Genomic DNA, 27,842 nt, shown 5'->3' on the forward strand with positions numbered 1-27,842 from the left:
GAAGGGGATTATTTATATGTATTGTTATCTAAGAGTAGAATATCCCTGAGTGCTCATTGAAACAAGGTGGGGATGCCTTCATTATGTTGTGTTAAAAAATACATATATCAGCTGACAGGGTTGCATATTTCAGGATAACAGGAGACTGTGAGCTTTGTGAGGGCAGGACCTTTTTGGCCTTGCTCACTACTGCATCCCCAGCATCTAGAATGGGACCTGATAGCTGCTTAGTGTGTTTTTGAATGACTGAATGAATGAATACTGGTACATTGTCAGGACTAGTCAAGTGTCAGCTGACTCATACCTCTTTTATGGTAATACTTTCTGTTATATGACTAAAGTTGTTTTTTTTAAAAAAATAGATATAACACGTTAAAAATAAATCATTTCCTGTCCTTCACATTTTCTTCTTAGGTTGGGTTTTGGAGGTGATTACAGGAAAATTAAGGGAGTATAAGGATGAGGTTGAAGTGTTCTGGATCAAGTTATAGTCAATATATTATCAATTTGTTTGCTTTGGGAGAAGATATAAAGTATTTTGTAGGTGCAAAAAGAGTTCAGCAAGAGGGCTTCCCTGGTGGCGCAGTGGTTGAGAGTCCACCTGCCGACGCAAGGGACACGGGTTCGTGCCCCGGTCCGGGAAGATCCCACATGCCGCGGAGCGGCTGGGCCCGTGAGCCATGGCCGCTGAGCTTGCGCGTCCAGAGCCTGTGCTCCGCAACGGGAGAGGCCACAGCAGTGAGAGGCCCACGTACCGCAAAAAAAAAAAAAAAAAAAGAGAGTTCAGCAAGAAACAAGTAAACGGATGTTAACATGAACCCTCAGTATATCTTCACTTTCATGAGCCTTTACTTAGACGGTTCATTTTCATTTAGCTTCCTTTGTGAAACAACATTGCCCTGTGGACGAAGCTGCCAATTATAGAAAAAGGAGGTAGTTTATAAAGTGGGACATAGACCTCTCCAGATCTAAGGAATACCCTGCTTCATCCTCCAAGAATCAGAGATGCATATGGGCAAATCAGAAGATTAAAAAAAGAAGCTATATGAAATTTTTATCTGCTAGATGGAATTGTGAAGTAGATGAAACCAGGATGCTTGGCATTAACTATAAACTCTGCAGTTGAGTGAAGCTTAAAAGCAAAGCACACAGCAGCCTGCTATTAAATTGTGTCATGGTGTGAGATGCTTGCTAGATAGGAAAAAATTATTTTCCCAGCTTCCAAGACATTTAAAAGTATGCATTTATCAATATGGCAGAGTTCATATATAAATATTCTTCAATTTGCTGTATTGGTACAAACACTGTATTTAAAAAAACAGGTATTTTGCCCTGGAAACTGTGTAAAAGGAAATTATTTATAGTTAAAGCAGTTAAGTGTTTTAAGCTTAGGGACTTGGCCGTAACTTTTTCTATATAGTATGTCACTGGCAGCTCACAAATTGTCACATCGTTGTTCTGAATTCTCAGTGAGTCTTTGTCTTTTCTGTGTAGATTTATGGAGAGAATTCTTCTTGTGCAGGAAGAGCACTGAGGAATATTATCATCGTTCAGGCAGCTGACCTGATAAAGGACAGGGTGAACCTCAAGGGATTTTACAGGTAACACAGTTTCCTAACACCTTGTCAGAAATTCTCCTTGAGAAAAAACGCCAAAAACATGTTAAAGTCATAACCCTGATCACAGAGAGATGGGCAATTATCAGTAGTAGGAGGGTTGGTTTGTTTGAAGTGTCTATTTGGGATACTGGTGGTGTGGTGACTTTTCTCTTAATTAAACTTAGCTGAGTGTTTCACAGTTGGACTCCTAGTCTGAAGATAGGGAGATTACAGCTGGAAGATTGCAATACCATAAAGAATAGAGAGAGGGCTTCCCTGGTGCCGCAGTGGTTGAGAGTCCGCCTGCCGATGCAGGGGACACGGGTTCGTGCCCCAGTCCGAGAAGATCCCACATGCTGCGGAGCAGCTGGGCCCGTGAGCCATGGCCGCTGAGCCTGCACGTCCGGAGCCTGTGCTCTGCAACGGGAGAGGCCACAACAGTGAGAGGCCCGCGTACCGCAAAAAAAAAAAAAAAAAAAGAATAGGGAGAGTACTCAGAATAAATGATAACAAAAAAACTAGGAAAGAGTCCCAGAATAAAGACATTTCTTTAAGTTAACTAAATGTAGCTTTATCACAAACTCATTACAGTCATTTTCTTCTTTTCCATTTGCCACAGATGGGAAAAATTCCATCACGGCCTGGCTTTTGGGGATAGTGGTTCCCAACCTATTTGAGTAAGACGACCCCCCATCCTTTTTTTTGAGGCATAGTTTACATACAGTAAAATGCACACATCTTAAGGGTACAGCTTGATGAATTTTTAATCATTACACACACTTATGTAACTACTATCCACATCAAGCTCTGGGGAGTTTTCACACCCTAGATAATTTCTTCGTGTCCCTTCCCTGTCAGCAACTATCTCATGCCAACAACTTCTTTCTGATAAAAAAAATTTGGCAAAATCGGTAACCTTGGCACCATTGACCAACTGTGTAGTGGAGATGAGAGAACTATAATGAATTAACGCTTTAAAATCCCATGTTTAATTAATCACATTAGTATTTCTGTAGGTTTTGACACATTCGGCATAGGTTAGATATGATTTATTCTGTTGACAAACAATGCTTTTGTGTATATGGAATTGTGAACCTCTTGAGAAAGCTCAAAGGTCACTGCCACACCCTCCTATAAAGAATTCACTGCCCGGGGTCTGAAAAACCACTGGTTTAGAGCCTAGGCCAAGCAGACGCAACAGGCTGGAAGACGGGCTGTGGTGATTGTTGGATTACTTCACGTAGCGCTCCCCCCGCCTTTTTAAAAAATAGATGGTGGTATCAACTTTAGACAAGTCTAATTTTTTTCCCCTTTTTTTAAAAAACGAACACTGCATGTATAGGCATCCCTCAGAGATACTGCAGGTTTGGTTCCAGACCACTGCAGTAAAGCAAGTAGCACAATAAAGTGAGTCACATGAGTTATTTTGTTTCCCAGTGCATGCAACAGTTATGTTTACACTCTAGTCTATTAAGTGTGCAATAGCATTATCTAAAAACAATATACATACCTTAATTTGGAAAATATTCCTAAAAATTGCTAACCGTTATCTGAACCTTCAGCAAGTCATCATCTTTTCTGTTGGTGGAGGGTTTGAAATATTGTGATAAGTACCAAAAATGAGATGCAGAGACATAAAGTGAGCAAATGCCGTTGGAAAAATTGGCACCGATAGACTTGCTAAATGCAGGGCTGCCACAAACCTTGAATGTGTAAACATAATATCTGTAAAGTACAGTAAATGAAAGTGCAATAAAATGAGGTCTGCCTGTGTAAGTCTTCGGGTCTAGTTGTCAGCAGGCTCATAGGATTCATTTCAGTTCCCACATGAGGCTGTATGTAGGATCTGTCCTTGTTCTCAGTTTTGTTTCTGATTGGATATAGATTGAAAAAGAATTGGGGGATGTACATTAATCAGGTTCATGGAAAAGAACCATCCATCCAAGTAAGAACATACCTGGGGTTTAGTGGGAGTAGAATGTGGAGAGAGCATGAGTTGTCCTATTTCAGATTCCAGATGATCAGGCCAGAGCCTCCTTTCTTTTATAATCTAAGGACTGATGAATGCTCTGGGTTTAAAGACAAAGTGCTAATATGATTGCCTAGGCTGGGTCATTTTCATTTGTCTGGTAGTAAATTGAGCAAAGTGTTCTCCATGTACCCTATGAGAAGTACTTTCACAACTTTGAAATGTTTTCCATTTATTTGGTACTATAGGAAAAATCATACTAGTTTTTTGAGGCTTCATGTAAGTGTGTAAACACCACTGCCCCACTGACATTTGAGATGAGGGTTCTCTCTGCACTACTATGAATTGATTACTAAAAATGTAAGCGGAGACAGAAGGAGGCCAAGAGAAATCAAATTTTCAACTTCAGAGATTAGTAAAATTAATGTTTTGTTATGGCAGTCACATTGGCCTTGGAGCCAGTCACCTCCATATCACAATGCTCCTGTTAAGTATCGCAACGCTAGTTAGATCTGCATGTACTCGGAACAGTTGCTGGATTCAGTACAAGACTGAAAATACACGGGGTGTAAGAACTGCCGTGGGTGTTCCCATTCCTCCCTTCCAGGCATCTCTGATTTCTCCACTGCTCTCCCCTCGGTCCTGGAGGTTTAGGTATTTAAAGTGGATTGTTGCTGACCTGGTGTGCAAGTCAAGGGGGTGTGAGTTAACGGCAGCAGCAGCTTACCTCATTTTGTTTGCTTTGGTGGTGTTAGTGTCCATCCTCACCCCAGTGATGTTTTGCCTCGTGCAGATGGATTGTTGAAAGCGATTCGAAACATAACTTGTTAAATTGGAGATGGGGGTAGAAAGAGATCGTGTGCCCCCGAAACAGTAGCTTGCTCCGAGCGCGGGAGGCTGATTATTCAGTAATAACTACACATGACAGCAGTCATGGCAGGACCGTGTTTTAGCATATCCACTCAGCCCTGCACCTCCCCAAGACAGAGCCCTTCCCAATGAGAAGGTGGGGCTGGGTCACCGGCATCACCCGGCAGCCAGTTAGAAATGAGGGCTCGGAGGCTGCACCCAGCCACACTGCATCACAATCTGCACGTCAACAAGATGCCCCAGGCGACTCCTACTAAACACAAATTTGGGAAGCCCTGGTCTGAGGCACGTCTTCCTCATCAACTGTGAAGAAACAAGCCAACGCATCTGTCGAGTCACCATTTGCAATTTGACAGTTTAGTTTGTTTAGTAAATGTTTTGCTGTATCCTGCCGTGTTCCAGGTGGTGTCAGACACAGAGCAGGCTGAGGAGCTGTATGTATTGTTCTGAGAATAAGGATTAAGACGATAAAAGTGCTTTACAAGCCCAAAGATGCGGGCTAATTGACAGAGGTGTTGAGGAATTAACACTTTGAGCCTTTAATATGAAAGGTGTCCTGTAGAAGTTAAATTTGTCGGTTTGGTCTAATTGCCTGTTCTGTTGCAATCTGTTTCTTGTTTTGTTTCAAAAAACATCCACTTATTTGACTGTTAATCTTTCTTATGTCTTAATGCCAACCTGCAACTGGAATTGTACAGTTGGTACAATCTGGAATTGCCTTAATGGCCTCAGAGTATCTTTCAAATATTTACTCCCGAAAAGTGATACTTTATCTAAAGTAGAATATTTGTTCAGATATCTGAGCAGAAATGTTTACTACCTTATTTTTCCATCACTCAAGAAAATGTAGCATCTCATGGCATTTCTTCATACTGTTGGTTACTGTGTGATTTCTAGGTATTTATAACTATGCCAATCACAAAAGATAGACAATATTTTTCTGTTTTAGGAATACAAATAAATGTTGACATCTTTTGATCCTTAAATACCAAATATAGGAGAAAGATAGCCTTTTACATGATACATCTCTTTAAAAAAATTTTGGGTGACCTTTTTTTTCCATACGGAAGAGTAGGTTGCAATGAAATTTCTGCAAATTAAAAAAACTTATTTCAGAAAGTTTTCTTTGTTTGGTTTTTCATCTGAAGCTGATAAAGATGGGAAAGTAGGCATGAAAGTACCGCTTGTGATGCCCAAATTGGGGCATTCTCTGAATACAGCTATGTATTTTAAGGATTACAGAGAGTATTTCTTGCATGTGGTTAGTGGAATCCATCATCCAGGTTTATGGGTTTATGATCTATGCTGCTTGGCAGATTGCTTAGATTATGTTAAAAAGATGAACAGTCAAATGTATTGTTCTTTGAGACAAATATTAAGATGTACTCTCTGTTTAAAGATCAGAAAACAAAACTTCATACTACTCACTGTGGTATAGCCTTGTCTAACCCTGGAATTATTTTGTTCTCAAAGAGATGAGATAAAAATGTGTAATTGCTTGAACCAAAGCTGATCACCACCAACTCGAGGTACTTGTCTTACCAAGGCAGAAGCATTGTCTTCAGGTAAAGGGCTGCTAAATTTATTCCTTCATTTATTCTAACGTATATATTCAGAGACTTTACCGTGGGCCTGGACTGTTCTGATGTTGGCGATTAATCGTACATTACATACACATAGTCCGTGTTCTCCTGAAAATTGTTCTCAAGGGAGATATTATTCATTTGGAAAGATGTATAATTGCTAACTGTTACATCCACATAGTCCCTGTTCTCCTGAAAATTATTCTCAAGGGAGGAAAAGAGATACTATTCATTTGGAGAGATGTATAATTGCTAAGTGTTAGGTGATGCGAAGAAGAAGCATAAGAGGATATGATTCTAAGCTTCTGTAAGGCAAGTGATATTTGAACTGAAACCTGAAAGATGGATAAGAGGTCCGTGTCATTTATTCTTGAGTTGCTTGTTTAAAAGCACATGAAAGTGACGGTATTAAATTTCATTTTTTTTGGCAAATGAGTGGCAACCATGTCTCACTGGGAATGGCTTTGCTTTTGTCCAGGAGAAGCTGCGTTGGGTCGGAACTGGTAGACTGGCTTCTAGAACACTGTCCTTTGGTCCAATGCAGATCTATGGCCATAGGGGTCTGGCAGCTCCTACTGGATATGGGAATTATGTCATCAGGTTAGTGTTACATGTTTTGAAGGCACAGAATCATTATGTTGTTAAGCTACTTGACCGAAATGTGTTTGATTTCCTAGATGATATTATAATCTAGATGGAAATTGTGTTTGCTGGTAAATATTTGCATTCTCTTATAAATGAATGTGACAGTTCATCTTTTGTTACTTCTCACACCTTTTGTAAAAATAATTAGGTACTTGTTGTTTCATTAACTACTACCTGTAAGAGTCTTTCCCTTAACCCCCTCTCTTCTCTACTGAGAATAATGCACACAATTTTTTTAAAAAATCAGTGACATCTTTAGTTGCTCTAAATGTGTGATTTATCTTGCTGTACTTAGAATAATCATCAGAAACTGACTTTATGAGTAGCATGTGTATGCCATTTTAATTGTGTAAGTAGTCATAAACGATCTATGAAAATAAGCTGTTTAAACAGAACAGAAAATTGATGTTAACTAGAAGCTAAAATAGATGGTGGGTATCTCTTTTCTTTGTTGAGCCAGGGAATGGAAGACTTAGAAGTCAAGCAGTTTGGATTCTTTATTTATCTCTGTCACTCAGGTGCTGGTTTGTCACTGGGAAGCCAGCCCTTTTTTTCTATAGATGATAAATATTGAGGGTCAGAGAACATAGTAAGTTTCAGAAAGGCACACCCCAGGTCCCACTGTGGAAAAGTGGTACAGATGGGGATGTGAGTGTAATCTTAGTCGGTCACACCTAGCACCTGATGCTCTTTTTTAGAAAAACAGTTAACTGCCTTTGAGGAATATAATTATCAGCTTGCTTGTGAGGTTCAGGTTTCTGCTTAGCAAAACATTTTGTGTTAATATTTTTTGGAAAAGTCTCCACGTCTTGATTTCTTTTAAAATAGGGTCTCCCAACCTTGGTAGTGTTGACATTTTGTGCTAGATAATTCTTAGTTAATGGGGTGGGGGGGCACTGTCTCATACATTATAGGATGTTTAGTAGCATCCCTTTCTTCCACCCACCAGATGCCAGTAGCACCCCCTAGTTGTGGCAACGCAGAATGTCACCCAACATTGCTAAATGCCCTCAGTGCTGGTTGAGAGCCACTGATCTAAATCTTGCCATAGTGTTGTATTTGTGTACCACCACAGTAATTAAATGTACGGCTTTGGGACGCTAAAAAAAAAAAAAAAAAAAAAAGTTTCTTCTACTGCCTTTGAATTGCTGTTGATTTCACCTGTCCCTGAAGTAGAACAGTTGTAAAATACATGTGAATGTGCTGGCCAGAGCTTCAAGTAATAAAAATAGGGTGGTCAGTAAGTCCTTTTTAATTCAATGGGACTGTGAACATGAATGGACTTCATTATCGTCCTATCCCTGACTTCTCTCTAATAATTAGTAGGCCTTTCAATTTATTATTCAGTTTATGGCTCTCTAAATGATGTACTTTACAAAACTGATCCACGCCTTTTTTGTTTCCAACAGTGGACCAGCATTTATGCTTTCAAGATACCTATGTTTTCTACCAGTTTTCGTCTGATGAGTGTAGCTACTTGTACTGTGAATTTGAAAGAGAAGAGTCGTGGCAAAATGGTGTCAAACTTTTACTGCAGCTTGTGCCTCTCATTCCCACTAGAGCTGGCATCTGTGAACTGTAAGTAGATGCTGTTTTGTTCCATTGTAAAATTATTCTCACTTAGAGAGCCATCCCTGTGTCTGGGGACTGTGCTCTGCTTTTTAGATCATCTCCTTTAAGAAGTAATTGTTTTATTCCCATTTCTCAGATGCAGGTTCAGAAAGGTAAAATGCTGAAAATTCAGTCCAGTTAATAAATGACTGAACTAGTATTCAAACTCCAGAAGTCCATGCCTCGCCGGCTGCACCACGCTGCTTCTCATTTAATCATTGCTATATGAGTAGATGATATAGGTTGGGAATAAACATGATTTAGCTTAAGTTGGAATAAAATAATAACTGACATCTTATCCTCTCTCCAAGTCGTGACTTTCCTAAGAAAGAGCTCAACAGACATTTCTGAAAATAATCTAGAAGCAACATTTGGCAAATTAAAACACATGAATCATTATCACATGAAGATGCTGAGTCACTATATGATTAAAATGAATTAAAATTAATTCATTAGACAGGGTGTGGGAACAGGACTTGAGTCATGATGGGATGATTCTGACATGCCTTTGTTTATCCACAGCATTAGTGACAAGCTTATTTCAGTATAATGAGTTGCAGGTTAAAAATTTCAGTTAGCAACTTTTATGTATTCAATTTTTAGAATACGTTGAGATTAGCAGGGCAAGTGGTGTTGTCCTCATCTCATGGGTAAGAAAAATAGGTTCAGGGAGAAGCACCCACAACCATTAACAAAGATGAGTTACTCTTGTTTAAAAAAAAAGACAGTACGGAACAGTTATTACAGGCTTTTAGAAAAGAAATAAAATGACAGAATATTAATGAGACACTAATAGGTTGATTGTAGAGGATGCATTTTATGTCAGGAACTATGCTAAATGCTTTATATTCATTATTTCATCAGTTTCTACCATTTTAAAGTGAGGAAACTGAGGCATAGAGATCAGGTAACCTATCTGCGGTCACACAGGTGGTGTGTGGAGCATTCCGTGTCTGTCTGGTTGTAACACCCATGCTTTTAACAACTGCTAGAGTATGTGCCCAAGAGTTACGGGGGTCATTCTAGCTTCCCTTTTTGAGACGTTATAACCAGAAGCTATAAAAATGTTAGCCTGACTCCGAAATGGTTATGAATTCAGTGCCACCGGCACCACCACTGTTTATAGAGGACCTTGCCATGGTAAAGCAAATATAATGCATCATTCGATTGTCTAAGTAAGGAAAATGTTTCTTAATGTAATGTGGTCTTAATGTAGGTCAGAAGTTTCCCAGGAAAAGTCAAGAAGCATTTCAGTAAATTTTAAAAAGCTCTCTAAGAAGGAGTGGAATGCTTTTTAAGCTAGAGGTGGCTGTGACTCTGTGGGACTGGCGCTCTCTGGCAGCTTTTCTTAACCATTTCCCATTCTGAAGTCGGAAGTGTGCGCAGTCCCAGGGGGTGTACCCAGATTAACGGGGTATGAGGGTGTCTGAAGTAAACTCGCAAGCAGTCCTCGTGGTTTATCTCCTTTCTCTCCCACTGAGGAAGCAGTTTGGAATGCCAGTGAGATGACCTTTTTACAGCGAATCCCTGAGTCTACTGTAGGTTCTAAAGATGAAGCTATTTAAAAAATTTGCTTCCTGATATTCCAGATTACTTGCAGTCTTCTGTCACACTGATCACTGTATACAGTGTCATGCCTCTGGGGTTGATAATCACTATAGCGTGTCTTATCAGCGCGTTCTTTTTCTCTTGGTGTGAACTTGTCCATCTGGGGGTGGTAATTCCTCTGGGAAAATTGGCATTGGGGAGCTATAGACCTGTTCATCCCATATTATAAGTACAAACTATAAAAAGATAAAATTACTGAACCCACTGCAAGTCTCTTCTGGAGCAGAAATATATGTATGTGTGTGTGTGTGTGCGTATGTGTGTGTGTGTGTGTATTTGTTTATTTATTTACTCTATACTAGAGTTATAAGCAAACTTCTAAGCTCTGATATAATGTTTTGGGCCATATTTTTGAAAGCTAAAGTTTAGGTTATCCAGACTTGGAGTAAACTGTGGTCAGAGAAAAGATGTCTAGGGACACTGTCCTCTGCCAGTTGGGTTGTCACAGCCCTTGCTAAGGTTCAACACATACGATCCCATCAAAACTTCTGCTCTAATCTGGTCATCTCCATTCATTCTAGCCCACACCCGTTTATTCCCTCATGGCCTTGTGAAGTTCTGCTCTTTCCTTGTCAACTTCTACCCACCCCTCAAGGGGGAGTCCAAGTCCTACCTTGACCACAGAACTTCCGTGATACGTGCAGTCTATGAACAGCCCTAACTTTTAGTAACCTCCTGCTCTTGCTGTTTGTTTCAATTTTTTTTTCCACTCTTCTATGTCATTCTTAGTCCTACGGTATTCATTCCACTGTATTATCCATTCATTTTTACCTATTCTACCGAAAGGCCCTCTAAAATCCTCTTGACTCATTAACTTACATTGTCCATTCACAAGCTGAAAACCCGGTCCTGTGGTTCTTTTAATAACCTTTTTGATATTTGAAGGCCATGAAGTCTGCCTTTGCAGTTCTACATTGGGGTCGTTCTAATTTGCTGTCTTCTCTCTAAATCCCTTTAAAATTATGTGAGGAAACTACTCCATGTCTCTATGTAAACACCGTTCTGTAAAGATTCATTTTTAAAAAGAAAAAAGAAACAGATTTTTTTCCCATTTGAAATAAAACGTTTAAAGCAGGAAGGGAAATGGAGCTAATGCAGGTTTCTAGGCTAATGTGAAGAAACAAAATTCCTGTGCTATACAAAATAACTTTTCTATCCAAACTGAATAGATAATTTGAAAAAAGTGAGCGCATTGGTTGTCAAGGGTACTGTCTCTGGGGGAAGAAAGAACAATCGTGGTATCTTATTCAAACTGAAAGGCAAATCAAATCATCCAGAATGTCCTTTTTCCTAACTCTTTTTTATTGGGGTGGGGCAGTTAGGAACGCTGAAGTAACATTGTAGGGAAAGGCAGCCTAATAATTCCTCCAGGACGAGTAAGACACGCTTCTGTCTAACGCTGACTTTGAGAATTTAGGCTGTGCGGGAGCTTGGCTATTTTAATTCAAGTACCTGTATTACAGCCCTCCCGGCTTGCCCCCGGGGTGGGAGTGGTGGTGCTCTGAATAACTGAGTCTGTGAACCTTGATACATAAAACTGTATTGTACCAATTACAGGGCAGTTAACACTTATGCTGCTGTTAAAAGAGTCATAGAAGATTGCTAAAATTTAACTTATGCTGCAATCAGGCAGGGAAAGAAAAAGGTAACTTCTTCATTTTTCTCTAAGCGTTGTGTTGTCAGCATGAGCCTCTGTCCTGCTGGACAGCCAGAAAGAAGGAAAAGAGAAGCCCCATAATTTTAGCCTAATCCAGTAAAAGACTCTAATAAGGACATTTAAAAGGTTTCCTTGTTAGCTGTTGAGCATATTTTGGTAAAAAGGTTCAGTCTTTCTGCACCTTTTCCTTGCTCCTCAGCAAGACAGCCCCTGGGGATATGGTGAGTGGTGTGGGCCCTTGACCCTAGCAGACCAGGCTTGCCTGTCAGGTTGGCCCTTTCCCATCCGCACTGATCTTGCCTAGTGACCCCTGAAGTGTGACTGGGGTGCACTGTTACTGTGGAGCCTGGTGTCAGTTGGGTCTGTGTCTCTCGGCTTGATCAGTGCCCGGTGGTCCTGGCTGATGCGTCCTCCTGGAATGTCAGCATCAGCTGACATTCTGATGCTCCTGAGGTCTGGCTGCGGCTTCCACAGACGTCCCATTCAATCACCTGAGCTCTGCTGAAACAGCTCCCTCTCATTGCATCCCACCCTGACCTTCCCTGACTCTAACCTGTGTGTTAAACACACACACACACACACACACACACACAAACACAAAACACACACCAAAAACCCCACACCTGTTTGTTGTTACTGTTAATGAGCAGTAATTGGATGGTGTGGCTCACCTTCCATTCCTCACTAACCAACTCTAGGAAAAGCTCAGCCCAGAGGATTAAGATGAATTTGTTAACATTCATGACTCCACACTCTAGGTAGAGAAGCAGAAGGGCACTTGAGGTAGTTGGTACAGTGTGTAGGGCAGGAAGTTAGGAAGATGGGTGGCGTGTTGAGAGGGTACAAGGCAGCTTGATGTGGCTGGAGCAGTGGGTCACAACCAGCCGGGTGGCGAGGCTCAGATTGATTGCAGGGGTCTGCAATCTCTATAGGGGAACTAAACATTGTCTTTGTATTGAATAGAAAGAATGACTTAACTGTATATAGATGCTGCCGAAATAAGTAAATTACAGTTTATTTGAATTCACAGTAGTTTTTGTCATATAGTTGCTCAACGGGTACAGAGTTTATGGGTCTGTGATCTATTTCTATGTTAAAGGGGTCCCCCACTTAAAAATGGGGAACAAATGGCTTGGTCACTTGGCCTAAGCTGCCCTGGCAGTGACAATAATACAAAAAATAGCAGTAATAGTTAAACTTATATGTACTTACCACATGCAAAGCACTACTCTGAGCATTTTACATGTGACTCATTTAATGCCCACAGCAGTAGTTTGGAGTTGTGATGCGGAAACTGAGGCAAGACAGCTTGTGTAACTTGCCAAAAGGGCAGGCCTCTGTGCTTGGTGGCAGGCAGCAACATGAATTGAAGGCAGAAGGTGAACTTGGAAGTGATCTTCGTGGCACTGGTTCTCAACCATGATACTTTAAAAAATAAACAGGTATAACCTGAGATCTACTGAATCAGGATTGGAGTAGAGAGATGAAACATGGATATCAGTACTTTTTGTAAAGTTCTAAATGTGAGGCTAACACATACCAAGGTTGAAATCTACTGTTCTATAAAGTTAGCCTTACAGAAAACTCCGTTAAGTGATAGGAAACGTGAAAGTTAATTAAATCAAAGACTCAAAATACTACGTAAAGAAGCCAGATTAATTTTTTCAGAACATAAAGGTTTTATTGCGCATGGTACCTATTGCCATTTGGCTGACACTTCTGAAATTCTGTAAATTTAGCTTCATAAGCATTTATATCTGGAAGGGATTTCCTAGATAATTGAATTTGCTCCTCTTAATTTTCAGGTAAGGAAAAGGGTCTACTCTCTACTGAGTTACTTATTTAACAGCATTTACTGACGATCAGGTTTGTGTAAAGTGCTGTGCTTAGCCCTGTAACAGATGTGACCATATGTAAGTCATGTAAGGTCTTTTATGAGGCCAGCTGTATTATGACAAAGTTCAGAAAAAGAAAATGAATGTAAACACAAAAGTCTTGTCAAATATTACTGAATTGGACCTGGCCATGTATAAAAATGATAATACATCATAAAATGATATTTATCCCAGAAATACAAGGATGATTCAACATCTAAAAATCAGTCAATGTAATTCAACAGATTCAGTCCAAAAAAGAAAAACTATATGAGAAACTCCATAGATGCAGAAAAAATCATTTGAAAAAAATTCAACATCCATTCATGATATAAATTCTCAGAAAAGCAGGGCTATAAGGGAATTTCTTCAATCTGATAAAACCTTACATAAAACTTACAGTTTACATCATACTTACTAGCAAAATACTGAATGTTTTTCCACTAAGATTGGGAACAAGGCTAATACATTGCCTCTTATCACTTCTTTTCAATACTAGCCAGTGCAAGTGAGGCAAGAAAAAAGAAGAAAGTGTATGCAGATTAGAAGGAAAAAAATAAAGCCATCTCTCTTTGCAGATGACATAATTATATACATAGAAAATCCCAAGGAATCTACAAAAAACCTACTAGGCCTGATAAGTGAGTTTAGCAAGATCACAGGCTACAAGGTCAATATAAAAAAATGTATTTCCCTGTACTGGCACAAAAAGCATTATAAAATACTTAGGTATAAATCCAAGAAAATGTGCAGAAGTTGTATGTCAGACACTTCATAAGCCTGATTTAAAAAATCAAATTGAAGTAAGTAGAGGATCTATCCATGTTCATGGATTGGAAGATTCAGTATTGCTAAGATGTTAATTCTCCCCATATATTGACGTGTCTTTTCAGTGGCAGTCATCTCCTGATCTGTTGGCCTTACCACCCATGCATAATAATAAAACCTATGTCTGGAAACATTAACCTTTAAACAGGGAGTGTCCTGGAGCTCAGTCTTCAGACATCTTTTTCTCTTCTCACTCTGGATGTACCCTCACCCAGTCATGTATTTAATATCAGCTCCACAGTGATGACTCCCCAAATTCAGGTTCCTGCCTTCTCTTAGGACATTATATACAATAATAGTGCCACCACCAACTACCCTGTCACCCCTGCTCCCTTTATTCCCCTTATCCTGCCTAACTTGTCCTTTTCTACCTGATATGTATAAGCAACATGAGAAATCCATTGGCATCCTTAATTTCTGAAATGGTGCTAGATTAACAGCCTCTAACTGGGGAGATCAACTTCAAGTTTGTCATTCCTGTGTCCCAAACCTACCCTTTGTACTCCTCACTCTTCCTAATTAGGTTCTCATTTTATGAATCTTGGAGAGGAGGAAAGACTGGATGAGTAAACAAACATTTTTTGAGTATTTCTCAAAAAACTTTTCATGATGGAACTTGGCATAAGTTTTGTATTAGAATCATAGGTGAAGAAAATTTTCATTTATCACTTTAAATTGTTTGTATAAAAAATGCTGTGAAACCAGCTTGTCTTAGTCTTTGTTATTACTCATCACCCCCTCTCCCAAGGAAACACTAAGTCCTCCAAAATTTCCATTGTTTACAGACCAGACTTATTCCAGGTGTGGGAAGAGACAGCTTATCTTTATGAGAGTACATCAATTTAGGAACAGTACAGGAATTTTAACAACAATTGAACTTTTAGGCATGCTTGTGCCAGCATTCGAAATGTAGCTGTTTAGTTAAATATTAAACATTAGTTCTCAAATCTTCAATATAAAATGTGAAAGAGATACTAGTAATAACTAACTTTATTCAATTTTAGATGAATGTGTCACTGTTTACCCTGGACCTTAATAAAACCTGTCACATTCACAATTTACTACCGTTTGGTAAATTTCCTCTATAAGCATAACTGATAGCCTGATGCTGTGAAAAATTATCTTCTCTTGAGAAGGTTGAACAGGTGTTTGTACTCATGATGTCAATGATCTCAAAAAAATCTGACTCTCATTCTTCTCCCATCCCACTTTTTCTTTTTGTAATAGGAATTTGCTTTGTTAAGCAAAATAGATCTGTCCGGTTATAGATATTATGGGAAGATACAGGTGGGACAGTACTTGAGTGTCACATATGACACCTTCTTATCCTCTTGGGGTCAGTAGGTGTTGGTTTCAGTAGAGATTGACTCTGGGTCCCTTGAGGAACATTCTCTTTTGTGGCAATGATTTCTTAGGGAAAAAATTTTTAAAAATCTGGCCCAGGAAGTAGTTCTGAAAGAGAAAGTCCCTAATACTTCTCCTTGCCTGACATTCAGCAAGTGTGGAATGGGCTCTGGGTTGTCCAAGAAGAACGTGGATTCTGGCATTGTCAGCTGACTTATCATCATTTCTTCCCAGCATGGTGGAGGAAGAGTCCCTCCTTCTGCTCCAGACTCATTCTTCTGCCTGGGCTATGGGTCCTACCCCTCCTTGGACACTCCCCATGCCTGCTTTCTCAGTTCCTCACTCTCTGTTGGCTGTTCTCCTTTCTCAAACAAATGGTTCTCTCAATCGTAAGAGGACGAAACCAAACCTACCTTTGATTTTATATCTTCTTCTAGGTACTTCTCCTTCCATCATGTTCACTTTACAGCCAAAGTTCATGGCCTTCAGCATAAAACCAAAACTCTTTGGCAGCAATAGACAGGCCCTGACTGTTCTGTCCTTGGCTTTATCTCTTGCCGTTCCCCACTTCCCTGTGCTGGTCATCCTGCTGAGTTCCAGGGCCACTCCTTTTCCGTCAGAACCTCACCTTGGATATTACTTCTCCCAAGATGCCCCTGAATCACAGATCAGGCTAAGCAATTCTCACTTGTGCTGGCAGAGTATCTTAAAGATGGATTTTGCTAAGCCCACTAAGTATTATGTGCTTTTTTTCCCCGTATATGTGTGTGCTGTGCATCTCCTATTTGTCGTGGGATCATGTTTGAAAAATTCCTATAGAGTTTGTCTTGGTTCTGGTTCATTCCATGCCCTAGAAGTTCACCAGCCTTTAGCAGGGGTAGTCTGAGGTTCACGCTAAAAATTGTGTTTTCCTCAGGTCCCTCCAGACCAAGCAGGGTGGGGCAGGGCAGCGTCAGCCTGGCTCAGGGTGGGAGGCGGTGGACAGGCCTGCCCCAAATTCCCCAGGGACATCCTCTTCCTGATTTGGAGACATGCGTGCTCCCCACCTTCATGAAGTCTCAGTCTAGAATATCTCTGTTTAAGGCGAAGGTTGATGTATAGGGTGTATGTAGGAAACACTCAGAAACAAATGACAGCCCCAGGAATGGCAGTAATAGCAACTTACATGAAAACTGATTGTTCCTGTCCTCTGTCATGTGCAACATGCCTGGGCCTGGGATCGTGCTGGCTCACGTGTGCCTGGAAGGTCATGTGTGACACCTCACCTGGCTTAGCACATGCCAGTTATGCATGGTCTACACCTCTTGAGCCACTAGACTCCAAATGTTTGTCTATTTTATGGCTGTTGGATGCATTTAACACATTTTCCTGCAGGAACCATGTTATGTGTGGAGTGGTAGCTCTTGGCAACTCAGTGAATATGCCATTCAATATTGAGACGTAGATGTAGATAGATAGAACTTGTGCATTTTTAAAGTTACATCAGGGCTTCCCTGGTGGCGCAGTGGTTAAGAATCTGCCTGCCAATGCAGGGGACACGGGTTCGTGCCCCGGTCCAGGAAGATCCCACATGCCGCGGAGTGGCTAGGCCTGTGAGCCACAACTACTGAGCCTGTGCGTCTGGAGCCTGTGCTCCGCAACGGGAGAGGCCGCGACAGTGTGAGGCCCCGTGCACCGCGATGAAGAGTGGCCCCCGCTCGCCGCAGCTGGAGAAAGCCCTCGCACAGAAACGAAGACCCAACACAGCCAAAAATAAATATAAAATAAATAAATTAATTTAAAAAAATCCTAAATTTCAAAAAATAAAAAAAATTTAAAAAAAATAAAGTTACATCAATATACAAATGCAAAATATTATCTAGATAATATTTCTGTAAGAAATGCTTCCAGCCATCCTGAAATCCCAGGAAACCTCTTCCACTGTTGAAAAGGAAGTAGGATTTTCCAATTACAAGATGATACTAGCTGCTTTTGAATCTTGAGGCACAAATATTTTGGTCAAAACCTGATTAAGGAGTGTGGGTTCTATCTCTCATATAGAAGATTTATGGTAAGCTTTATTCTGAAAAACGTCACTGGAATAATCTCAAACTCATTACATAATTCTCATGAAGGAATTTTTGCTAAGAGAATTTTGGGAACCCCTGCAGGAATACCAGGTAAACCCAAGTTTCTAGAAATTATACTGGACCTGACTGGTATAAAATGAATTCAACCGCCCAGATAATGGCTCTTGTGTGCTACGTCCGAAGGCTCTTTATTGGAAATCAACCCCATGTGACTGTTTAACCCTCTCAGAGCTGAGAGTTTGTGTTGGGAGACCTTTTGCGGTGGGGAATTTCCTGCTTCTTTTCTGATGCAGTATGAATTGTGTAAATGATTGTCAAACAGTTGGCCAGGTTGGAAACTGTCACTAAGACTGTACTAATTATTTCTTAGGGGAAGATGAGGGAGTGAGGGTGACCATTGGTTGCTGTTATTTTATTTAAGATATTTTCAAAGTTACCAGCTCTTTAGAGTTTGATATAAGGAAGTCATTCATGTTGGATTTTAGAGACAAGGAGGTCACTGAGAGGAGGGACTGCTGCAGGGAGCTGGGAGGATGATGGAAGAGCTGAGGGAAATAGCTCGAGTATAAGCAGGGTCCTTCAGTTGAACTGACTGCAGAGAACAAGCTAATGTCTTGTGGTGTGGTCGTCCGGGGATGGTGGCTGATAGCAGAGCATTCCCTGAAGTTTAAGGTCCTCAGTTAATTTATTCAATGAAGATTTATTGAATGCTTCCTATGGCCTGTGTTATGTTCTAAGTGTTGGGGATGGAACCAGGAACAAAACGGACAGAAACCTCTACTCCCATGGAGCCTATAGTCTAGGAGGGGAGAGGACAGGCAATTTCATAAACAAACAGATTTATGTTAGTTAATGGTGGAAAACTTTATGCAGATAAATAAAGTAGGAAATGAGCGATAGAGATACGGGTCAGGAAAGGCCTCTTCGAGAGGTCGACAGAGACGTGAAGGATGTGAGGGAAGAAGCAGTGTGCAATGTGAGGGCAGTGTTCTAGGATAAGGGGACCGTCAGGGCAAGGCCCAAGACAGAAGCATTAAGGCAAAGCAAGAGTGACCGGAATGGAGTAGAGAAGTGAGAGATGTCAGCCACTGTAAGGGCTTTGGCTTTGTACTGAGAAAGATAGGGAGTCAGTTGAGGATTTTGAGCAGGGGTGGGGGGGCATGATCTAACTCACACGTGAACAAGACCACTCTGGCTCCTGGGTTGAGGTAAGAGATCCTGTGGCTGGAGCAATAGCGGTTGGAGTGGAGGTGGTGAGAAATAGTCAAAAGGGAGATATCCCTTGAAGGCAGCGCTGATAGGATTTGGGGATGGATACAGCGTAGACTGTAAGGTGGGGGACGGGCTGTTGGGCTCAAGGATTACTTCCAACTGGAAGGATGGAGTTGCCTGTAGTTAAGCGGGGGAAGCCTGTAGGGAGGGCAGGGGTTTGTTTTGGTTTTGGTGGGGGTTGAGTAGCATGATAACGTGTCCTGTTTGATGGTTAGAGGGACAAGGGCAGAGGACCAGAGGCTTTTGCCATTCCTGTGTCCTCACAACGGCACCCTTAGATGTTGCAGACCTCGTGCACTTACAAAGACTAGGCATCAGGATTCGACACACTAGGATTCACAGCACTAGGATCCGGCATTTGCCTTGGAGGGTGACGGGGTCAGGCTTGGGCTGTTGGCAAGCAGAGACCTTGAGAAGCAGCCGTGAGAATTCACAAAGGGGACACCCGTTATGCCAGAGCTTCCTGCTGGCACAAACCCTCAAGGATGGGTCTTCCTTCCTGGGGCCACTTCCTTTTTTCTTCTCTTTCTTATGTCAACTTGTCACTGCCATTGGCGGCTGAGCCCAGCCAGGGTTTCTCTGTCCCCTTCTCTAACCAGAGTCTCTCTTCGTCTCTTCTTCACTGAGCAGCACAGCCCCCTTTGGTAACAATGGGGCAAATATTGTGCCCCATTGGGGGCACAATATTTAATAATGGGGCAAGTACAGTCCTCCCTTGGTATCCGTGGGGGATTGGTTCCAGGGCCCCCATGGATACCAAAATCCACGGATGCTCGAGTCACTTATGTAAAATGGTGTACTACGTATTACAGCTGATCCTTTCCTTTATTCTCCCTTGCCCCATCTGTTTCATTACCTGTTTTGATCTGACATGGGAGGACTTTGTCTTCATTGAGTTGCACTGATGTGTATTTATATCATAAAATAATCAGAATTTATCTCATTTTGTAAAAATACATTTACTGGGGAAAGAGAGTCTGGTACTTCTGGGCCTTTGGGCATTAAGCCGGGGAGGGGCCCCAGCGGTGAGGAAGGAAGGGGAGTCGGGGAGCATCACCCTTCTCTCTTCCTTCCCCCCTTTCAGGCCCTCCCACTGCTTGCCTGTCGCCCTCGGTCCTGCTCCCACGTCCCTTCTCTACACCAGGTGCCGTGCAGGTACCTGCTGGTGCAGGGCAAACCTGGGACTCCCTAGCGGAAAGGAAGAGTCTTTCTGAATTCTCGAGCAGGCCGTGGGAGAATCCCTGAAGGCGTGAGTCTGGAGAAAAGCAGGACCAGATCTGGGTTTTAGAAGGAGAATCCCGGCATCTCTAGGAGATGGGGTACAGGAGGAGAGGCAGAGACAAGTTGGTTAGAAGGTGGTTAAAGTACGTTGTGGAGGTGAGGGCCTGTCAGCACGGCTTGTGGAAGCGGGGGAGTGCCGGAGGCGGGGAAGGGCCGCAGGGTGACATAAAGCTGAGTGGTGACGGGCGCTGGCAGACCCGGTGAGGGCAGGAGGCAAGAGGATGTCCGTGGAAGTTATGTTGAGTTTGAGGAGCCTGTGAGATTCCCATGTGGGTGAAGGTGTTCTGGAATGGCCACTTAGAGCCACACTGAAGTTAGATGGAAGCACAGGAAGAGCTCAGGGAAGATTCACGGGCTAGAGAAGGACTTGGGAGTTCTGGGTATACATTACGGTGATTGAGGGGATAAAAATGGGACACGGGCTGTGGGACAGCTCCCGGGAGAGCATCACTCTGTCTGTCTTACACGTATTTCCTTTAGAAACGTTTCTGCCCAGGCATGTGTTGTGCTGGAAGCGTGATGAAAGATAGTTTTGCTTGCACAGAGACAAATTATTTGTCACTGAGCTAGCAACAGCCTGGCCGTTACTCAGCAAATAACCACGATCAGTGACATACACAAGAGCTTCCCTTGGAGTTTTGAGTTCCTTTCAGCAGTTTGTTGAAAACACATTCATGACAGAATCTGTGCTAATGCAAAATACGTCATGCACGTTAACTCAGCCTTCAGGTGCTGCTGGGGGCTGAGAGGCATGAGCGGGCACGACCAGCTTGCGCTTCAACACAGACACAGACGGGACGTTGAAGCCCTTGTTTGGTGCTCTTGTGTCTAATGCTCTTGGCTCCTAATTTCCTCTCAGATCTGTTTGTCACCTCAGCATAATCTTATAAACCTAGTTGGGTGGCTTATGTTATAAAGGGTTGCAAATCTCTTCTCAGTGTAACTTCATGTGTATGGAAACCTTGTGAATAGATCATTTTAATAATAAGGCTCATTGTTTGAAATGTTCATTATCAAGGTCATATTTCAGACGCTTTGCTGCACTAGGAATGAAATTATTTGACAACATGCCCACTGTTTCATATCTAGAACATGCAATTCTTGTACAGGTGGTAGTTTGTAATTCATTGCTCTGACTTGAAGGGTGGGATTTTTTTTTTCTTTTGAAAGAGTTTAATAACATTTACAGAAACAGGAAGCCAGTGCCAGAATTGATACGACTGGCTTTTCTTTTCTTAAAGAGCATCTTCCTAGCTGTCTTAGGAGCCAGGAGAAGCCCTCCTGCCCCGCGAGGCTCGCGCTCCAGCTGGCCCACTACAGTTCCCGAGACTGAAATCAATCACTGGACTGCCAGTGCCATACCGCCGCTCTGCAAGGCAATTACCACCAATCCCCCCCAAGTCCACAGGCGTTGAAAGGAATTGCTTGTGGAAATAGATCTGGGAGACAATTACATATATTCACTTGGCATTAGTCAATGTTTTTTCCCTTTGACCAAGTCAGGAAAAAAAATGTAGTTTTATAAGATTTGTCTGAAGTAGATAATTTTTTATGTTAGCATGTACATTTGTGTGAAAAATTTTTCACGAATTACATTAGAAAGATGATTTTTCTAAACACACTGATCTTATACTGTGTATTATGTTGTATGTCTCCTTAGTTATTTAACACATGGATAATTTTCTTCTCAACTGGGCTGTGGTCTCGTAAAAAAGACCAAAGTGCTTCTGCTATTGTATTGAATGTAATTTTTTATCACAGTATTAGGCTTATAATAGACCACTTCATAGTAAATCTGTTTGGGCTGAAACTCAGATGTCGTGGAAAATTCACGTTTCGTATTTTTGGAATCTGGATTTCATTTAGACTGAGCGGGAATGTCAGTACTTTACGTTATATTCGCCATCCACTTGTGCTTTGTGAATGCCCGTGTTTGTAAATCTGGTGTGTCAGGATTATTCTGTGGTATCATTTGGAGAGCAGTACGCAGCCCTCAGGATTTAACTGACGTATGGGAAAGACGTTCTTGCTAATTGATTTCGAAGGAACAGTTGGGCTGCAACAGAGCTGTGTTCCTGTGGCATTATGGTCACCGTGTTACTCGCATGGGCACTTTCAAATGTATTAAGCAATAATGCTATTATTTACCATGTATTCTCCATCACTTGGTGAATAAATTTGAAAAACCAAAGCTGAAGAGTAATTTATTCTTTGTTTTTCAAAGATCTCATCAGAAAATTGAAGACTCAGAAGAGAGCAGCGATGAAATTCTTTGTCGTCTAACGTCTGCGGTAAGGCCATGTGATTTCCCTGCCCAGGGGTTTAGAAACAATGAGGGGTCTTTGGAGGGCGGCAGTCTGGGTAGTGGTGTAGAGAGACACTTGCCCTATGGCTGCTCATCACTGTGGGAGGCCCAAGTCAAGGCAAAAGGGGTCAATGGCGTTAACTTGTTCTACTCTGATGCAGCCTCTCCTGCAAGATCATAGATGCTCTTGGTGGAAAGTTCCTGGAACCTTAGTGGAGGATTTTTTTTTTTTAATACAATATGACTTAACCTAGGGAAAGTTGTGACCTGCTGCACAAGGGAGAAAAGACTGTATGTTTCATTAGGGAAAAAATGATCACCCCAACCAACAAAAGATCAAGTCCTCAGTTTTTAAATGTAGTAGGTTGCAACATTTTCATTATGTCTTTTAAAGCCGTTAATTAGAGTCAGTAATTGACTTGTTGCTTGAAGGAAAGCTTATCCCCTTCTTCCTAGAAAAAGCTGGCCATGGTCTCTGATCATGGAGCTCCGGTTTTTGACAGGCTCTAGCAATCCTATCTCACAAAATCTTTATCCATTGGCTGGGCTTTTTGGAAACTTTTATAGCCTTACCAAAGATTCTTGAATTCTTCTTTAACTGCATTCTTTAAGTGGTGCTTGCTGAAAGTCATGCTGGCTTGGGTTATATATGTGGAATGAAACTGATCTTACACAGTTCGTGCACCGAGTCTTGGCATCTGGGCACAGCTTGAAAGTTAAAAGTTGTCTTTCCTACTCTTCTGGAATGTAGCTTAGAAAAGTAACTTTTGGCTAAATACAGTGCTCAGTGGTATAAAACTTCACATGAAATGAAATCTTGACAGCGTGTTATGAAAAAATATTTAACATGACCTTTGCAGTTTAAAGTAGTGACCAAAGAGGAGTGCCTATTATGTGCAAAATTGTTAACAGCCATCTGTTTAAAAAAAACACTCACTACAGACCAAATACTATGTTAAACATTGTGTGTGTGTGTAACACATGTTACACTTCACAACAACCCTGTGAAATAAGTGGCGTTATCTCTGTTTTACAGACATGAAAGCTTCTATAGGTTAAGTAACTTGCCCAAAGTCACCCATCTAGAAAGGAACAAAGCCAGGATCTAAACTGAGAATTTTCTGCTTCCTAATCATGTTCTCTTAGCTACTACACCTCATTTTTTGATAACGTAGTACAGTTATTAGGTAAGTTTCAGAAGCAGCAGACAGGTAAGATGTGGTTCCTACAGCTATACCAGAAAGCTGGCAATTGAGCATCAAAAATCATGGTGTATAGATAGTAAGTCCAAGAACCGTAGCTGAGAGCTTAATTGAAGAGACGGGGCTTGAACCATCATTGAAGGCAATCAGGATGTGAACAGGTGACAAAGGATGTGTACTCTAGCTGTAGGATTTATTGTGTGCAGGCAGAGGAATGGGAAAGTACAGTGGGAAAATAGTAGACCCATCTGGTTACAGAGGAAGCACCTAATAGAGAAAAGTGAAAGACTTTTTGAAGAACAGATTAACATGATGAAGCAGACATTTAAGAAACAAGAAGATGAGTTGGAGATGGGGAGACTGGTTGAGAGGCTGATGAAAACCTGTTATAGTTTCTGGAGGTTTGGGGGGGAACCAAAAGAAAAATGAGTTCAAAAAGGAGCATAAAGAAGTTTTTAAAAATCAGTAGGACAGGTACATGTAGAGGAGGAGTCAGATAACCGAAGTTCTGAACTTGAATGGAAAAGTGATGATACTCTTAGGAAGCTGAGTAAAATGCATGGAAGGAGAGATGATGTAATTTTGGACACACTGAGTTTGAGGACATAAGGATGTAAAAATATTCGGGAAACACCTGGAGACGCGAATCTGGACCTCAGAAAGGTCAGGGCTAGAGTTATGGGAACCAGTCCAGGTTGTCGATTGAAGAGCGTAGTGGAAGATGGAGTCTTGGGCAGCACCCATGATAAGAGGGCAGTGGGGAGATGAGAGGACAGTGAGAGGTGGAAATACTGAATGGTTTATACCATGAAAGTTAAATTGAAGAAAGCCTCTAAAAACGAGGGTGGACAGCAAAGTGTTGGCTATGTATTTGGTTGAGGTAATCTTGCTAGAAAAAATCTCCAAGCTAAAAGACTGAGATAAGGTGCTAGAGCGGGAATGAGAATAAAGGATAGAGGAGAAAAATTCACGTCTTAATTGATGGCTGATCGGCCTGGAATAGTGAAACCGTCTTTGAACTGAGAACGTGGACCTTGATTCTTAGTTCTTCCAACACTATGACCTTGGCCAAATTGAGTGCTGGACTAGACAATATCTAAGTTCTAAAATTCCTCTGTTCAGGGCTTCCTGGGTGGCGCAGTGGTTGAGAGTCTGCCTGCGGATGCAGGGGACGTGGGCTCGTGCCCCGGTCCGGGAAGATCCCACATGCCGCGGAGTGGCTGGGTCTGTGAGCCATGGCCGCTGAGCCTGCGCGTCTGGAGCCTGTGCTGTGCAACGGGAGAGGCCACAGCAGTGAGAGGCCTGCGTACCGCAAAAAAAAAATAAATAAATAAAATTCCTCTGTTCCTTGTATAAGCATTTATGAAGGGACTGTTGTCTTCACCTCTTCACAATGTTGTTATTCCTGTTGGCTTTGGTATGAAAACTCTGTTACCTAGCTGTTAACACCATGTAGTAAGGGAGATGTTGGCATACATCAGTCAAGTAACAGTTGTCATCTAGCATGACCCTTAAATGCATTAAAGGAAAGCAAAAATGACGTCTGTAATGCAGACTTGTTAAAGTGCTCTTCAAAAGGTTTGTGTAATTAGGGGGCACTGGAAAGGGGGCAGCAGTTTCCCGCAGTAGAGTTTACTGTACTGCCCTGTATATTCACCTCTTTTTACTCAAACTTCAGGGTTTTGTATGTTGCTATCTTTTTTTTTTTTTTTTTTGGTACGCGGGCCTCTCACTGTTGTGGCCTCTCCCGTTGCAGAGCACAGGCTCCGGACGCGCAGGCCCAACGGCCATGGCTCACGGGCCTAGCTGCTCTGCGGCATGTGGGATCCCCCCAGACTGGGGCACGAACCCGTGTCCCCTGCATCGGCAGGCGGACTCTCAACCATTGCGCCACCAGGGAAGCCCTGTATATTGCTATCTTTAAAAAAAAAAAATCCTCATTTTAAAATAGTTTATTTCTTAGTCTCAGGTTAATCAAGAGAAAGGTCCTGTCATCTAAAAAAATAATACCTAAAATTCTACCCTGGAAGAAAACACTAGTGAGTTTTCATATTAAAGGAACATGAGAAGACAATGTGTATAGAAATAAAAACACCTTGATAATTCAGTCAGATTTACAGCTGTTAAATGTACACAAACATGGACAATCAAAATGTTCCAGCTACATTTCTGGTGAGTTTCAGGAAAGAGCCACCCTCCCAAGCACCTGACATCCGAAAACCTAAAGAAGAAAATTTTGTAAGAAGTTTTCAACTTAAGGAAAAAGGACATGGCTATAATAGACTCCTTCCATTATGTACAGTCTACAGAAACACTCTGGGCATTATTATCTGAAAATCGTCTGGCTTTCCCTGCGGTACCTGTGGTTTCTGCCTTAACGTCTTAGCTTCCTTTTTAATATCTTCTGACCTTACACATTTTGTTAACTTGAAAATCTTCTCTTCTTCATTTCCTATGAGTCTCTGTTAGTCTGATAAAGCTGGCAGACCAAGAAGGGCCCTTGGATGACATAGTCTCCCAGTTCCTATCCTTGAAGTTCTGAGCATTATTTTATTTTATGTTTAAACATGAATTCTCCCAGTGTATATGCCAAAAGGAGTGTTCAGAATTGATGACATAGATTTTATATACTTGTTTTACAATCCAGGATAAACTAGACATAGGGAAGAATTTATAGTGAATGAAATATTGCTTTCAAAGTCATAGTTCTTAGGATGTAAATTTAGGAAATAAGCTAAACTTTGAGGCATTTTAAAGAACTGAGAAGTACTTGGGCATCATCCAAAGACAGGAAGTGGAAATATGGACATCCTTAAATAGGAGATAAAAACTGATTCTGGACTTCTAGCTCATGCTTCCTTAAAATCAACATCCTAAACAAACCATTTTGGGCTGTTTCTGTTACCTCGGGCTAAATCTTCTTGATGGAAATTGTAGAGATAAGAAAACACAAACATCTGAGTGAAATTCATGATTTTTATCCACACGGTCAAACCGCTGAGGTGATGTGAGTTAGGCTAAGTTGTGAATTAATACACATTAATTGATATTATATACTATTAATATTAATTATATCAATATTAATATACTTTATACAATACATTAATAATATTTATATTAATTAATTATATTAATATTAATAACGATTAATATTAACACTAATAAATACATATTAGATGCTTATTTGATGCCATGGTTATATGAGTGGCATTTATAAAAGGACAGGGGTAGGGCATGTGGCGTGGTCCTCTGTGCTCCTTGGTCCAGCGAAGTCAGCCATCACTTGGATGGTAGAAGAGAACAGTGTTGAGTGTCTACAATAAACGTGACCTGGTGAAGAGTTTGTGGCCATATCTTGAGAGGTGAATTCAAATGACAAATCAAGTATACAGAAGTTAGGAAGAGAGGTCAGTGTGGATGAGAACAGAATCTAATACTCGGGAACCATTTAACTAGACGCTCTTACACCCTCATATTCCTTCTCAAAGCTGATGTAGTTGATAATTTTCAGCAGTTTAGATTTCTCTGTTGGTACGTTTCTGCTCTATCCTGTTGCTCCTTTTCTTCAGCTCCTCAAACTTTAATGTAGAACCTCTACGTTTGATGCTCTTAGTGGTATTTTCCAAATTCCTTCTCATAGGGTGTATTATCACTCCTCTGAGAAATACCACTGAGCAATCAAACCCAAATTATAAATGGGGTGACCGCTGTAAGTTCTAGAAGATCTTGAAGCAGATGAAGCCCCAAGAAGCCAATAGCCATACTAAGATATATAACTTTTGGTGAAAGTGTTAGAGAAAAAGAGATCTGCTATGGAATTTTTTTTTTTTTTTTTTGCACCTCTCTAGGGAAAAAAAAAAAAGAGGTGGTTATAACTGCAGCACGTTGTCAACTTCGCAGAAAGGTTCTTCCCTGCTCAGTGTCCAGAAGTTGGACATAACTCCATCAGTTTTCACATCAACCATGAACTCGTTCTCTCATGCTTCCTAGCATTCTTTCTAGTAAAAGTCATCTTCTCATTTTTTCCCTATGTGGGATCCTGCTTTACAGGTAAAAAGGATCTGGTTTTATTCTCATTAACTAAGACCTGCACTTACCCTGGGCTTCTGATTCTTCTCCCGTGTCA

General features: G+C 41.3%; 1 protein-coding gene across 4 annotated transcripts in view; it reads left to right on the top strand.

The window, feature by feature from the left end:
- RAPGEF5 (Rap guanine nucleotide exchange factor 5) overlaps positions 1 to 27,842 on the top strand; it is a gene marked incomplete at its 5' end in the record, with an annotated part of 219,135 nt that overhangs the window by 36,285 nt on the left and 155,008 nt on the right. For all 4 annotated transcript variants that reach the window (XM_081243594.1, XM_081243597.1, XM_081243595.1 and 1 more), the window contains 4 exons: positions 1,495 to 1,601; positions 6,499 to 6,620; positions 8,075 to 8,243; positions 22,434 to 22,500. In XM_081243594.1, coding sequence (XP_081099720.1) covers positions 1,495 to 1,601; positions 6,499 to 6,620; positions 8,075 to 8,243; positions 22,434 to 22,500 — 465 coding nt within the window. The remainder of the gene's footprint in view (positions 1 to 1,494; positions 1,602 to 6,498; positions 6,621 to 8,074; positions 8,244 to 22,433; positions 22,501 to 27,842) is intronic.

Source organism: Mesoplodon bidens (genome assembly GCF_964165515.1).
Source record: "Mesoplodon bidens genome assembly, chromosome: 9".
Lineage (NCBI taxonomy): Eukaryota > Metazoa > Chordata > Mammalia > Artiodactyla > Ziphiidae > Mesoplodon > Mesoplodon bidens.